This window comes from Chrysochloris asiatica, unplaced genomic scaffold (genome assembly GCF_000296735.1).
Source record: "Chrysochloris asiatica unplaced genomic scaffold, ChrAsi1.0 scaffold00113, whole genome shotgun sequence".
In the NCBI taxonomy this organism is placed as follows: domain Eukaryota; kingdom Metazoa; phylum Chordata; class Mammalia; order Afrosoricida; family Chrysochloridae; genus Chrysochloris; species Chrysochloris asiatica.
In genome coordinates this window covers 10,514,332-10,530,427 of record NW_006408631.1, presented here as the reverse complement: position 1 = coordinate 10,530,427, position 16,096 = coordinate 10,514,332, and the positions used below count along the sequence as shown (strand labels likewise).

Below are 16,096 nucleotides of genomic sequence, written 5' to 3'. Positions count from 1 at the left end.
TTCAATAATTTGCCCAGAGAATCTTTCAATAACAAAAGTCAAGGCTTGAATTTTTTCTTCAGTTCCCCCAGCTTGAGAAATGCATACCAGGAAACTAGAGGGAGGGTATAAGGCCTTGAAATCATATTGTGTAGGATTCTTTTGATAGGATTTGGAAACCCTGCCCATGTCCTGGGGGAGCCTGGGAAACAGATGAACTGCAAATCTCTCAGGCCAGGTCCTGTTGGTCAGACTGAAATTACATGATTTTCTATAGGCCATTCACTTTCACATCAAGTCGCAGACATAATTTATAACAAGATTAACCTGACATATATTTAATGGCATGTACTGTGGTTGTACTGTAACTAGACAAAAATGGCAACTGGTTCTAATGATGACTGTAATGACTATTATTACTAAACAGAAGTAACTGTGGTTTTAGTTTTTCTTATTTAACTTGATTAGCTTTCAAATATTTATAAGGAATATCTCTTTCATGGCATTAAGTTTGCATTTGTCATGATGATGATAAGGAGGACGAAGAGCATCACACACACACACTACAGTCAGAGGTCCTGAGTCATTCTTCCTATTAGGTTTATGTTTCTTGCCCTTATTCCTTGCTCAGCGTTACCTGTGACCTCTTGTCTTGCTCTAGTGTCCCTCAACTCTTTCCCCACCCAACTAGAGGGAGAATAATCATCTTTGCAGCATCCCCTCTAAATCTTTCCTAGCCTTATAAATGACTGGACCATCATGGAATCAGAGATTTTAGAATTACTGAGCCCAGAGAAAACATTTTATACTAGACCATCTAATAGATTGGTAAACTCTTGGCTTTAACATGCTCACATTGATTTGTCCACATCTGCTGTAGTGCCTGAGTATAGTACTCACAATAGCTATTTGTTGGATCAAAATTTTAATTCAACCCTTTCACTCGACAGTTTAAGGATCTGGAGCCCAGAGCAGCTAAATGGCATGCTCAAGGTCACTTACCTATTAAGTGGCAGTGCCAGGACTCAAATATATGCCTTTCAACTTGTGCCAGCGAGGGTCCCAGAAGGAAACAGATGGTCTTCTCAAATCAGGATAATTAAAGAAAAGGTAAATACAAGAACCATCTATAAAGATGTGGGATAGATGTAGGAAAACCACATGGCTAATGCAGTGTCCCGGGGCTAGCAAGAATGAGGGGTCATTAGGATCCCTAGACCGGAAGGGACAAAGGGAGGTTGGTTACTCCAAGGAGAGACAGTCCTGAGGAGAGAGCTGCTTGAGAGGAGCTGTAAGATCTATGCAGCCAGCCCCAAGAAACCCCAACGTCTCCCTTTCCTCCCTCCAATAGCCCTCTAGGGCTCCACACTGGGTCAGCCTTCTGGGCAGAGATCAGCAAAGGAGGGATGGACAGTGGATTTATCATTGTTGTTGTTAGGTGCCATCTAGTTGAACAACAAACTAGATGGTGACCCTATGAACAACAGAATGAAACACTGCCAGGTTCTGACCCTACACTTTAGCAAGCAAAATGTCCTTCTCCAGGGACTGGCCGCTCCTGATAATATGTCTGAAATATGAGAGACAGTAGATTTAGAGGGGCAAATAGAAGATATCCACTACCCCATACTGAGATGCCTCTCCAGAGACTGTTCACAGGTAATTAAGCAAAGACCTATTGAGGCCCATCCATGATGAGCCAGAGCCAGATCTTATGCTGGGGATACCAGGCAATGCCTGTTGCTCCCAAAAATTTGCCCCAATGTCTATTACACCACTACTAGTGCTTCATTTCTTTGGGTTTCAAAATATTTTGGTCTCCCAGAATTTCCTTTTTGACATTATACTGCTGGATGGTATGTAAATATACCAAGCATTTGCATATTGGCTGCTGAGAAGAGATTGTAGAGATGCATCCAGGCTGGGTCCCAGAGAAGGTTCTGGGAGTGCAGGAGGATGGAGAGCTGCCACTGGAGAAAATAAAGGTAATTGGATGGAACTGACAGAAGGGCCCAGAACAAATGCTCTCCTTTTCTGTAGCCTACACCACAGTTCGTTATACTGAACAGCTTCCAAACGAGAGGTTGGGGGTAAGGAGAAGTTGCAGTGTTAGGAGCAGGGCAGGGAAAGTTGAGAAACAGGAGATTGGAGGAAAAGGAAAGTGCCTAGGTGCTTTATCACCCCCCCACATCCCCAGCTTTCAAAACAAATTTTCAGTAAAGCGAGAGTGTGTGCCAATGTTAGGAAATGCTTTGTATTCCATACCAAAGAGAAAAGGGGAAAGCAAATAGCTTAAGGACAACAAAAGGCATTCTCAAATGAGTATTAGTATTCAGTAGCCCTGATACTTTGCCAGGCTGCTTTACTGCTGAAACGACGATTAGAATTGGTCAAGCTTCCAAACTACCTCCCTGGAACACACATATTAAGAATCCCCAAGGCTTGTCATCTTGAAATCCCAGGGTGTGTTTAATTAATGGTACCGCTATTTAAAGGACACACTATCATCTGGCCCACATAATGGGAATAAATCCAAATTCTTTTTTTCCTAAAAAGAAAAATTCAATTATCTCTACGTCTGGGACTTCATTACTCAACACTCCATCAACTCGATTTTAGACTGCAGTGGTCTGATTCTTTTGTCTCCTAGACTTTTCCAAAGGGAGAGGATTACCTTGGAAAAGTCATTGGGGAGGTCTTAAATTGCATCACATTTGTGTTTGAAAATAAGTAGGAGAATTTAGACCCAGACTCTCCTCTCTCCACCATAGTGAAAGGGATTGGAAGACTTTGGAAGTATCTGTGAATGCTTTTTTTTTTAAGGTATGCTGTGAAAAGACTGTTTGCCATTCATGCCTCTCTTTGCCCATCCTCCAACAGATAACCACTGTTATGTCTTAGAAAACATTCTGCGATTTCTACATACATGCTGGCAATTTCCAACATAGAACCATAGTTTTTTCGCATAAAAGGTAGCGTATTATCAGATATGTATACCTTTTAAACTAATATTCCTTGCAGAGATCAGTAATTCATAATTAAAGATTTTTCTCTAGAAACATTATTTTATCAAGTAACATAAAGATAGTTGCTCTAGTGTCTGCCTGTAACCACAGTGTAGGTAGCATGTGCATCGAAGACTGGGGACCCTAACAGGATTCTGCATTACACACCTGGACTGCTTATAGCAGAATGATTCACTAGGTGTATAAGACACATGTTAAGGCACAAACCAGGCGCTCTGCGGCCAATGAGCAAAGTGTAGGGTCTTCTGAGATGTCTGACAGCTGCCTGTCTTCCTGTGACATCTGGAATTTGAGCAAAAGAGGGGAGGTTGATTGAGACGGGTAGATTTTTGACAGTGAGGAAGAGCAAATGAGGCCTCCCAGTACACTTGTACTGCAAATACAATAATGGAGACAGTTGCTCTGTGAATCCTGTTAGGATGTATGTAATAAGAAAAGAACTTGGGTACTGTTCTTATTGGAGTCCAGGTGTGGTGCTGTAGGCTAAGCACTGAACTCCTAACATTCTCACAAGGATGGCAGTTCAAAACCACCAGCGCTCCTTGGAAACCGTATGCAGGGTTGTTATGAGTCAGAACTGACTCAGTGGCACCTAACAACATCAGTCTCTATATTATGAGTCCTGGTATGGCACTATAGGATAAGCACTGGTCAGGTAACCACAAAGTCAGGGGTTCAAACCCACTAGCCCTGCCTTGTAAACCCTATACAGGGTAATTATGAGTCAGAACCGACTCGATGGTACCTAACAACAACAACAACAAAAATCTCATTATGTCCTGTCTGAAGAGTTTAAGAGAAGGTTACGTTGAAGGTTGGAATTACTTTAGTTAGGGCCAACCTGGCCTTTGTGTTCAAAAACCAGATGGAGACATTATATAAAGGGTCTGTGTGGGTTTCCCAGAAGGGATTTCAGTTTCCATATATCCCTTTCAGTAGGACCTTGTGTACAGTACACAGATTATGAAACTTTATGTGCACTGTGGCTCTGACTGCAGGGCAAATGTGGGTCTTTGTTCAGATGCCACGGGTGGTTGTAAGTTGTTTCTGCAAATGTGTCCCACTGTATGTTAGCATGTTCTCAGAAAAGAAATGCTCTCTTCCAACTCTTGCTTGTAGGATCCCAATAAGAATTCTCTGCCTGAGGTTCTAGAATGGTAGTGGGGTTAGATGGGTGAGGTGGTGGTGGTGTGCTGTGGTGTCAGTTCCAACTCATAGGGATCCTGCATAGTGTTTCTGAGACTGAAAATCTTTATGGGAGTAGAAAGCCTCATCTTTCTCCCACGGAATGGCTGGTAGTTTCAAACTGCTGACCTTGACGTTAGCAGCCTGACTTGTACACTACAAGTATCAGAACTCCTTAGATGGATGGGCAGACTTGGTCAAATTGTCTTGAGTTTCTCTGAGTCTGAATATGATTTAAAATCCAGCTGTTGGGTTCTCTCACCCTTGCTGTTACTTTTGCCTCAGCTTGACCGTGCCTCAACTTCCTCAGTTTCCAAGCATGCCTTTTTTGAGCAGGACAGCTAGTTCTTTGAACATTTGCCAAGGCATCTGTCTTCAACATTGTCCTATTGATCCATTGAGGAGCCCAGAGTTTTGTTCCTGGCTGGGTTTCTGTCACAGTCCTTCATCCCTACCCTGGTCAAATCTTAATGGAGCAAATGGTCCCTGGAGTCAAGCAATTTCAGATCCACTTGGGTCCTTAGTTGTCGGGTTCTCTTCAAATCTGCCTGTTAGCTGGCACCCCAGAAATTATTTCCTTCTTGAAGTCAGTCCCTTGTCCTAGGACTAGGCCTGGCACAAGTCTCCCCATCTCTATCAGTGGCATATGACATTTGCTTGCTCCTTCCTTCTCACACACAGGCTGGGCCCTTTCTTACACACATTGTTTTCTGCATTTGCAATGTTCTATGATCTGCCTCTTAAAGGGTCTGTCCTAGCTTACCTTGCACTCGCATAGCGAATTATTTGCATTTTCCTCACCCACTCCCTCAATTTTAACTGTCAAATTGAGGAAGTGAGTAAAGAGAGATTCTCAGTTTGGGAGGGAAAGACTGTAACATCACCAGTGTCCTTGAAAAATACCATAAATAAGTCATTTTAATTATATTCTCCTTTTACCAATAACAACCGTCTGTAGTCTTATCTCCAATAATACTCTCACATGACAGCAGATAAGATTCCCTAGCCTTGTTGTTTTGGGAAGATTATGTTTCGTTTCATGTTTAATTGACAAGCTATACTTACCGTGGCCATTGCTAGGGAGATGGGAAAGCCGCCCACTTTTGAAGAGATGATAGAAGGTTTGGGAATAGAACAAAAGCTATTTGATGGCATATGTCCTTGTCCTTTGGGCTGAGGTATTCCTGTTCCATCTTCAGTTTCATCAGCAGATAGATGGTTGTCTTCATGGTTCTGTGCCAAATGCTGCCCCTACCCCAAAAGCAAACAGAGCTAGAGATGATGTTTTTTTTTTCCTTTTTCTGAAATACCAGTGTTTAGAAAATGCTGTTTCCCTTTTAATGATGTCTGAAAATTGTGAATAATAGCAATTAAAGCGGGGGAAAACCCTGTGTCTGTGTCAAAGGAGGTCTCTCATAAATTTTATGTGACTTAGAGAGGTTAAATATAATTATTGAAACAAAATGCTACCAAGACCTCGACTTGAAATTATGTTTAGAGAAGAAAGTAAATGTCACGATCTCTTGTTTTGAGAAGACAACATTTTATAAACAATGAATGAATCTTTTGCAGGCTATACAAAGTATTTCTCATTATGTTATTAACTGGCTAATAAACCAAGTCAGGTTACCTCTTTTTAATTCTGTCAGACTCCTCTTCCCAATAAGTGACTATCATAATATTCTTCCTAAAGAAAAGGCATCCCACCTTTGTAAAACACATTTTTACTTTTTTTGACCGATTCTTATGGCATTTGAATATAACTTACTATCAACTCTTCTTCCAATTTACTTAACCTCTGTCTCAATGTCATGAAACAAACTGCTGTCAGTAACTGAAACATGAAGGAAAACGTCTTCTTCATTTCTCTGGATTGCTGGAGGTAGAGATGTTTCCTTATCTCTGAAATACAGCATCCAAATCACAGACTACTGATGGGATAAGATATATTTTGTAAATCAAATGAGAAATCTTTACATTTGTGGCAACGGGTTTCCCCTACCTTCTGTAAAGCATAACTTGGCTTTCCACTCCCCACCCCCAGAGATTGTTTTATCTTTTGAATATTCTGTCCCCCAAATAACAGCTATCTCTGTTCACTACTCCCAAGGCTAAGGTAGCAGCATTATCCCCCTGATTTTAATTTAGACTTTGAGTTAGGTTTTTGACCACAGGTTACTTAGAAATGTAGATGCTTTAGTGTTATAATACTAATAATTTGAGTATTTGATCATGTCATTTGCGAATGCCAGGATGCTATTGTTGTTAAGGGCCATGGAGTCAGTCCTGACTCATAGTTACCCTATGAATGCCAGGATAGTCATTCTGTATAGTTTTTGTTGTGTTTATTTAGTGGTTAAGTAAAGTCTTTTTCAGGGTATAGTCAAACATCTTTCATCTTACATTGTTCAGCGTATTTTAAAATCTTTTTTAAAAAATTGGATTCAGTCATGTTGCTCTTACTCTTTGAAAATGGTTAAGGGAAGCATTTCCCCCACTCCCCCAGAAGCTGAAAAGGAATGATAACTATTTTCCAAACTACCTCCCATCAGAGACACTGGAGTACTTGGATGTCAAAATCTAGTGTTTCACAAGTGTAGGAACTCTAGATTCTCATATTACTTTTTTTCTAAAATAATAACCATATGGTGCTCTTAATGATGACAATTAGCTCTTAAAAGTAGGAAAGAGGGCTTTTTTTTTTTTTTTTAAAGACAGTACAAGGAAAGATTCTGAACAGGCTTTCTAGTTTCATGTTTTCACACGTTAAAAGCCAGTGCTTGAGTGACATTCTGTGCATGGAAAAAAAGCAGATTATGCAGTTAAATGTGATTGTTTGAAGAAGCAACAAGAGGAAAACACATTGACTTTGAGAAAGTAATTACCTGAGGAGTTGTATTATTGGCTCCCAAGCTATAAATGAAAGCGAAAACATCAAACAAATTATTCACTTTATTCAAACCTCACACCCTCAAACCCCCCTCCTCCCAAACTCTACCCTTTCTAGATAAGTCTTTTTCTACAAAGTAGTTATACCTCGAAGCATTTTCAGTGTAAATCTATAATCACGACTTCTCATGTAGCAAATATAAAAGTCGGTTACTAAAACACCTGAAATCCCTCTGATTCCAGAGAAATGAGAAACAAGAATGTCTTACCTGGGATAACTAAAGATTTCCCTCCACTTGTCAAGAAATGAAATTTTCCTGGTTATCTCTTCCAAATCCAGCTCTTGAGAGCTTTGTTCCTGGTCCAAGACCTTCATATCCATTTAGATATTGTGAAGAATTGAATGAAAGAAGTTATTAGGATGAGAGAGAGAGCGTTCTTACTGTGGACAAGGGCTGGCACGAATGCCCAAATGAATTGTGCCACCCCTACTTTTGACCAGCAAGGAGATCACGCCACACAGTTGCTACTCTGAGCTTGCTGTAAGCCCCTGCTATCAGATTATGATTAAACTTTCATTAGACATGGAATACTTTGTGAATTTTTGTTCATTGTATAGACACCATGAATATTTAATCTGAGACACAGATTTATAAACAAAGGGATTGCAATTACTTATCTGGATCAAAACAACTGGGATAATTTAATTGATGACAGTTAATATGCAGATGGATTGTGATAGTCTCTCCTTGGAAGTGGAACAGAAATATATAGCCAAAGGAGTAAAATCTTTTCTGTTAATAATCAAAAACAGTATCAACCTGATGATATGGAGACCAAGGAAGAAACTGACCAGCAGGTGTCTGATGTAGAATTTAGTGCATACATTTCTTGAAGACAGTTGTAAAGGAGATCTGGTTTGATTTATTTTAGGGAGAGACAAATCTGAAATTCCATCTTTTCCTATTTGCTAAATGAATTGTAGTTGCAGAAACTGATATGATAAAGAATATTGATGCTGCTAATCAAAAACAAATACTGATTACCGGTAAAAGCAATCTTGTCCCTTTTCAACCAATCAGACTTGGTCGAATACCAAAATTGAACCTTGTCAGCAGGAAGTCATTTTCTCCACAAACATTTCAGATCACGTTATTGTTGTTAGCTGCTGTTGCATTGGTTCTGACTCACAGCAACCTTATGCATAGCAGAAGGAACCACAACCTGATCCTGCACCATCCTAACAATTGTTACGCTTCAGTCCATTGCTGTTGCCACTGGATCAATCCATTTCATTGGGTGAGGGGAAGGAAGTGTCTTCCTGACCTCTACGTTATCAAGCATGATGTCTTTCTCCAGGGACTTGTCCTTCCTGATAACATGTCTGAAGTACAAGAGACGAAGTCTCGTCATCCTTGTTTCTAAAGAACATTCTGGCTACACTTCTTCCAACACAGATTTGTTTGCTCTTTTGGTAATCCATCATACTATTTTTTATATAGTCTTCTCCGACACCATAACTCAAATGTTTCCATTTTTCTATGTCTTCCATATTCGTTGTTCAACTTTCACATGCTTATGGAGCTACTGAAAATACCATGGCTGATATCTTTGTTCTTGAACACTGTAAAGAGGTTTTGTGCAGCAGATTCATTTGATTTCTTGACTATTGCTTCCATGAGTATTGATTGGGGATCCAAGCAAAATGAAGTTTGACAATTTCAATCTTTTCTCTATTTATCATGTTGTTATTTATTTGTCCAGTGGTGAGGATTTTTTTTGTCTTTACATTGAGGTGCTGTCCATACAGAAGACTATGGCCTTTAATTTTCATCAGCCAGCATTTTAAATACTCTTCACTTTCAGCAAGCAAGGTTGTATCATCTGCAATAGCAGGTTGTTAATGAGTCTTCCTCCAATCCTGATGCCATGTTCTTCTTCAAGTAACCCAGATTGTCTAATTATTTGCTTAGCATATAGATTGGATATGTTTGGTGAGAGAATACAACCCTGGCTCACATCTTTCCTGATTTTAAATCATTCAATGTCTCCTTGTTTGGTTTGAACGATTGCCTCTAGGTCTATGTACAGTTCCTCATGAGCACAATTAAGTGTTCTGGAATACCCATCCTTAGCAATGTTTTCCAGAGCTTTTCATGCTCTATACAATCTTGCATAGTCAATAAAGCACAAATAAACATCTTTCTGGTATTCTTGGCTTTCAGTCAAGATCCATCTGATGTCAGCAATGATATCCTTTATTTAGCATCCTCTTCTGAATCTGGTAGTTCCCTGTTGATGTACTATTATTGTTGTTAGTTGTTAGGTGCCATTGAGTCGGTACCGACTCACAGCGACCTTATGCACAGCAGAACGAAACACTGCCTGATCCTGGGCCAACTGCACTACTGTCGCCATGCTTGAGTCCATTGATGCTGACACTCTGCCAATACAACTCGTTGGGGGTCTGCCTCTTTTTCTCTGATCCTCCACCAAATATGATATCCTTCTCCAGTGACTGGTCCCTCCTGACAATATGTCAGAAGTATGAAAGACGAAGTTTGGCCATCTTGGCCTCCAAGGAGCACTCTGGCTGCACTTCATCCAAAACAGATCTATTGGTTCTTCTGGCAGCCCATGGCACTTTCAATATTCTCCTCCAACACCACAATTCAAAAGCATCAATTCTTCTATGTCTAGCTTTCGCATGCATATGAGGTTGTTGAAAATAGGCTTGGATCAGGTACACCTTAATCCTCAAGCTGACATCTTTGCTCTTCAACACTTTAAAAAGGTCTTGTGCAGCAGATTTGCCTAGTGCAATACGTTATTTGATTTCATGACTACTGCTTCCATGAGTGATAGTTGATCCAAGAAGAATGAAGTCCTTGACAACTTCAGTCTTTTCTCTGTTGATAAAAATGTTGTTTATTGGTCCAGTGGTGAGGATTTTTCTTTTCTTTACATAGAGATGCAATCCATACCAAAGACTGTGCTCTGTGATCTTTATCAGTAAATATTTTAAGTCCTCTTCACTTTCAGCAAGCAAGGATGTATCATCTGCATATCGCAGGTTGTTAATGAGTCTTTTTCCAATCCTGATACCACGGTTTTCTTCCTATAACACAGTATCTTGGATTAGTTGTTCAGCATACAGGTTGGATAAGTATGATGAAAAAATACAACCTTGTTGCATACCTTTCTTAATTTTAAAACATTCAGTGTTCCCATGTTCTGTTCAAACAACTGCCTTTTGATCCATGTACAGGTTCCTCGTGAGCACAATTAAGTATTCCAGAATACTCATGCTTCACAATATTGTCCATAGCTTGTCATCATCCACACAATTGAAAGCCTTGTGTAGTCAGTAAAGCACAAGTAGACATCTTTCTGATATTCTCTGCTTTCAGTCGAGATCCATTGGACATCAGCAATTATATCCCTCGTTTCACAGCCTCTTCTGAATCCGGCTTGAACCTCTGGAAGTTCTCTGTCAGTGTATGCTAGCAGCAGTTTCTGTACTACATTTAGTAAATCTTTACTTGTATGGGATATCAAAGAGATTGTCTGATGATTTCCAGAATCCATTGGGTCACCTCTCTTTGTAATGGGCACAAATACGAATCTCTTCCAATCAGTGGCCAGATAGTTGTCTTCCAAATTTCTTCACATAGATGAGTTATTGCCTCCTGTGTTGTCTCACTTTGTTGAAAAATTTCAATTTTTATTCCATCAATTCCTGGTGACTTGTTCTTTGCCAGTTCCTTCAATGCACCTTGTACTTTTTCCTTCAGTATCATTGGCTCTTGGTCATATGCTAGCTCTTGAAGTGGTTGAACATGAACCATTTCCTTTTGGTATAGTGTCTCTGTGTATTCCTTCCATCTTCTCTTGATGCTTTCTGCATCATTCAATAATTTGTCCAGAGAATCCTTCAATAATGAAAGTTGAGGCTTGAATTTTTTCTTTCAGTTCCTCCAGCTTGAAAAATGATGAGCATGTTCTTCCTTTTTGGTTTTCGGATTCTATATCTTTGCACATTGTGTTATAATATTTGACTTTTATCTTCTCGAGCTGAGCTTTGAAATTTTCTGTTCAGCTCTTTTACCTCCTCATTTCTTCCATTTGCTTTAGCATCTCTATGCTGGAGAACAAGTTTCAGTGTCTCTTCTGACATTGGTTTTGACCTTTTTCTTCTTTCTTGTCTTCTTAATGACTTTTTGCTGTCTTCATGTATGATGTTCTTGATGTCATCCCACAACTCTTCTGGTCTTCAATCTTTAGTGTTTAATGTATCAAATCTGTTCTTCAGATAATCTCTAAATTCAGGTGGGATATATTCAAGGTGATATATATTTTGGCTCTCATGGACTTGCTTTCATTTTCTTCAGCTTCACTTTGAGTTTGCAGATGAGCAATTGATTGTTTCACAATCTGCCCCTATCCTTATTTTGATTGATATGGAGCTTTTCCATTGTCTCTTTCTGCAGATGTAATCAATTTGATTTCTATGTATTCCATCTGGTGAGGTCCATGTGAATAGTTGTCTCTTAAGCTGTCTAAATAAGGTATTTGAAATGAACAAATCATTGATTTTGCAGAATTCTGTCATGTGATCTCCAGCATCGTTTCTATCACCAAGGCCATCTTTTCCAACTACTGATACGTTCTCTTTTCTCCCAACCTTTGCATTCCAATCATCAGTAATGATCAATACATTTTGATTACATGTTTGATCAATTTCAGATTGAAGAAATTGGTAGAATTGTTTTATTTCATCCTCACTGGCTTTAGTGGTTGGTGCATAAATTTGAATAATATTTATAATGGTCTTCCCTGTGTTGTTGTTAAGTGCCTTCGAGTTGATTCCAAACCTTAGCAACCCTGTATAGGGTTTACGAGCTGTGGCTGGTGAGCTTGAACCTCCGACCTTGCAGTTCAAATGGCTTTGCAGTCTGATGCATTAACACTCTGTAGGCACATGGATATTATCCTATCGCAGACAGCACTGTACTTCATGACTGACCTGGATATGTTCTTTTTGACAATGAATGCAACACCATTCCTCTTCAATTTGTCATTCCCGGCATAGTAAACCGTGTGGTTGTCCAATTCAAAATGACCAGTGCCAGTCCATTTCAGCTCACTAATGCTTAAGATATCGATGTTTATGTGTTCTATTTCATTTTTGACAATTTCTAATTTCCTAGATTCATACTTTGTACATTCCATGTTCCGATTATTAATGGATGTTTATAGCTGTTTCTCATTTTGAGCTGTGCCCCATCAGCAAATGAAAGTCCCTCAGGCTTTTCTCCCACGGGCTGTGCTGCATTCGTGTCATCACAGTCAACTCTACTCTGAGGAGGCAGCTCTTCCCCAGTCACATTTTGAGTGCTTTCTAACCTCAGGGGCTCATTTTCCAGCACTGTATCTGACAGTGTTTGTCTGCTCTTCATAAGGTTTCCAGTGACTAAATATTCGGAAGTAGTTCGTCACTCCTTCCTAGTCTGCCTTTGTCTAGAAGCTCATCTAAAACCTGTCCACCATGGGTGAACTTGTTGGTATTTAAAATACTGGTGGCATAGCTTCCAGAATCATAACAACTCACAAGCCACCACAATATTACAAACTGACAGACAAGTGGTGGTTTAGCTCACTAATGCCTAGGATATTGAATTTTATACATTCCATTTCATTTTTTTTACAACTTCCAAAATTTCTAGAGTCATACTTTCTTTGTACATTCTCTATTCAGATTATAAATGGGTGTTTGCAGTTGTTTCTCTTCATTTTGAACTGTGCGCGAAAAGCAAATTAAAGTTTTGCAAGCTTTACTCCATTAGTGTCTCATGGTCAGCTGTGCTTTGAGGAGGCAGCCCTTTCTCAGTCATATTTTGCTTGCCTTCCAAGCTGAGGGGCTCATCTTTTGGCACTATAGCTGATAACATTCTGTTGCTATTCATAATGTTTTCATCTTCTAGTACTATGTCTGACACTGTTCTGTTTTCTATTCATAAGATTTTCAGTGACTAAACATTCAGTAGTCTTAGTCTGTAAGCTTTGCTGAAACATGTGCACTATGGGTTACCCTGCTGGTATTTAAAATATCAGTGGCATAGCTTCTAACATCACAGTAACATGCAAGTCATCACAGTCCGACAAATTGACAGACAAGTGTTGGTTCTGATCATGAGTCATGTAATATTCTGAAAATGCTAAGAGGTCAAAGGAAGGAGGCTGTTTGGATTTAATATGACAAGAAGAGGTGAAGGAATTGGTTATTTATACCTTTGCAGAGACCTTAAAGCATACCCAGCCAGAAGTAGACTTAAATGTTTTTTTTTTTTTTCATTTTTTAGGGGGGTTAATAATATACTTCTGTTCAGTATCATAAATTAATTTTTTTGTAGTTTTTTGGCTATTTTATATGTACAAATTCTATAAGCGTTCATCAGATTTTTTTATTATAAAATTTAGAGAAATAAACAAATCCTATCTTATTTCTTCTTTTAACCATAAATCTTACTTTAAATATTTTTTAAAACCTTGACTAGTTTCCTCTTATTCTTTCATTTTAATGGTAGCATCCATATTTAATTTTTAATGGGCACCCTTAGTGTAGGAAAAAAAGAGATTACATGGTATGGTCTTTGTTCTCACATAATCTAATGGTGAGAAATGTCCTGGGATTTCGTAGTTAGAAATCATATTAAAAAATAAATTCTGGATCTGCCATTTGAATTATTTAACAACCCAAAACTAGGAAAGGGAAGGCTTATTTAACCCTTCCCATTGTTTATTTAGGCTGAATTCAAGAAAATGAATGTCTGAATCAAATGATATGGGCTTCTCAAAGGCCCTGTAGATAAGTGAATGGAGGCACCCCACTCTGCCAGCAAGCCTCTTACCCACAGGCCCTCAGCTCTCTTGCTCTGTGGGTTGGTGAGTCCACTGTAGCTCCATCATTCAACATGCCAGGAAGTCCCACACAGCCATCTTACACTGGTTACCTGGTTCTTGTCATACATAACATCTTGTACCATCTTGAACTATTTCATGCCATCTCTAAAATTACAGCTCTCTTTCTCTCCTGAATCTAGAAGGGTCCAAGTTCAGGAACTCCAGGTCCAAAGGATCCAAGAACATGTTCTGTTCCTGGTTCTTCTTTTTCTTTTTTTGAAACTGTCATTTATTTTCTATTAACTTTATTTCCATTTTCTGTCTAAGAGACAGTGGAAGAACAACTTGGGACTACTTAGTGGTGGTTCCTACCCACTCAGTGAACTGAGCATTGAAACTTCAGACCAGTCTTCAGCTACAGGTTGAGCACGTCAATCTTCAATAGGAAGCTGCTGAGCCACAGACTCTGTAACCTTAGACTTAGCAGCAGTAAACCCAGGAGCTGGAACAGTCTGGTCACCAAGAAATTCCTTCTTGGTCACAACCTTTTCAGCAGTAGTCAGATGTTTGTTTACAAACTCTTCAGGATCTCTATAGAAGAGATCAGACATGACTTCTCAGGGGTGCTCATGGAAATTGGTGTCATGCATGTACAGAACTTCCCAGGTCAGTATCCATCATATCAGACCTACTGAGCAAGCTCGTTTGTTGCTGCATGGGATGGCAAATGTTCATGCAGTGCAGAGGTGAATCTGTCTACAGAGCACAATGAGTTTGTTGTTGTTAAGTGCCGTTGAGTCGATTCTGACCCATAGCGACCCTATATATAGGATTTCTGAGGAGCAGCTGGTGAGCTTGAACTGCCGACCTTGCAGTTCAAATGGCTTTGCAGTCTGGCGCATTAACCCATAGAGCCATAGATGATAAGAAACCTCTATGAGAGAGGCTGATAGTCAGCTCTGGAATCAATAACCATCAGAAGACATGGATCTTGGAAGGCTGTCTGAATCTGGCTAGTGGAGGTTTCAGAAGTGTCTAGTAATAGGAGTGCCTTCAAGGGCAGCAGCAAACTTCAGCATGCCCACTGGCCTGTATTTATAGAGGATATGGAACAGATATCAGATGAACTTTCAATGGTGACAATGGCATGAGCTACCAACAGAAGCTTCTCCCAGGTCCTCTTCAGGTTTATGATGCAGATGCCATTATTTTTCCTTTCGTAGATATAGTACTCCATTTGGAAGTTGAGGTTGGTACTGCCTAAGTGAATACCTCCACTATTCATCTGTCAGTTTGTCGTACTGCGGTGGCTTGTATATTGCTGTGAGTCTGGAAGCTACACCACAGGTATTTTAAATACAAACAGGGTTACCCACAGTGGACAGGATTCAGCTGAGCTTCCAAATGTAGAAAGACTAGGAAGAAGGAGAGATGGACTACTTCTGAATATTTAGTCACTGAAAACTTTGTAAATAGCAGTGGAACACTGTTAGCACCAGCATATTGAATATTGAAACATGATAAAGAGTACCAGAATATTGTCAGATACAGTGCTGGAAGATGAGCACTTAAGGTTGGAAGGTACTCAAAATAAGACTGGAGAAGAGCTGCTTCTTCAAAGTAGAGTTGACAGGGATGATACAAATGGAGTAAAGCCCTCGGTACCTTCATTTGTTGATGGGGCTCAGCTCAAAATGAAGAAAAACAGCTGTAAACATTAATTAATAATTGGAACATGGAATGTACAAAGTATGAATTGGAATGCAGCACTGAAGGCACTTAATTATCTATGCCAGGAAATTTTGAAGACAACTACCTGGCTAGCTGACTAGAAGAGATCCATATGTGTGCCTATTCCAAACAGAGGTGACCCAGTGGAATGTATAAATCATCAGACAATATCATTAATATCGCACGCAAGTAAAATTTTGTTGAAATAATACAAAAACAGCTGTAATTGTTCATTGACAGAGAACTTCCAGAAGTTCAAGCTGGATTCAGAAGAAGACATGTTCTAATGAGTTATCATTGCTGATGTCAGGTGGATCTTGACTGAAAGCAGAGAATACCTGAAAGATGCTTATTTGTGCTTTATTGACTATGCAAAGGCTTTC

General features: G+C 39.5%; 1 protein-coding gene across 1 annotated transcript in view; it reads right to left on the bottom strand.

The window, feature by feature from the left end:
- Window positions 1–7,461, bottom strand: part of LOC102811650 (protein FAM188B2-like) — a 46,335-nt gene extending 38,874 nt beyond the window's left edge. Inside the window, exons 1-3 of the mRNA XM_006868000.1 lie at window positions 7,349–7,461; window positions 7,076–7,103; window positions 5,256–5,441 (exon numbers count right to left, since the gene is read on the bottom strand). Coding sequence (XP_006868062.1) covers window positions 5,256–5,441; window positions 7,076–7,103; window positions 7,349–7,461 — 327 coding nt within the window. The remainder of the gene's footprint in view (window positions 1–5,255; window positions 5,442–7,075; window positions 7,104–7,348) is intronic.
- Between the last annotated feature and the right edge of the window lie 8,635 nt (window positions 7,462–16,096).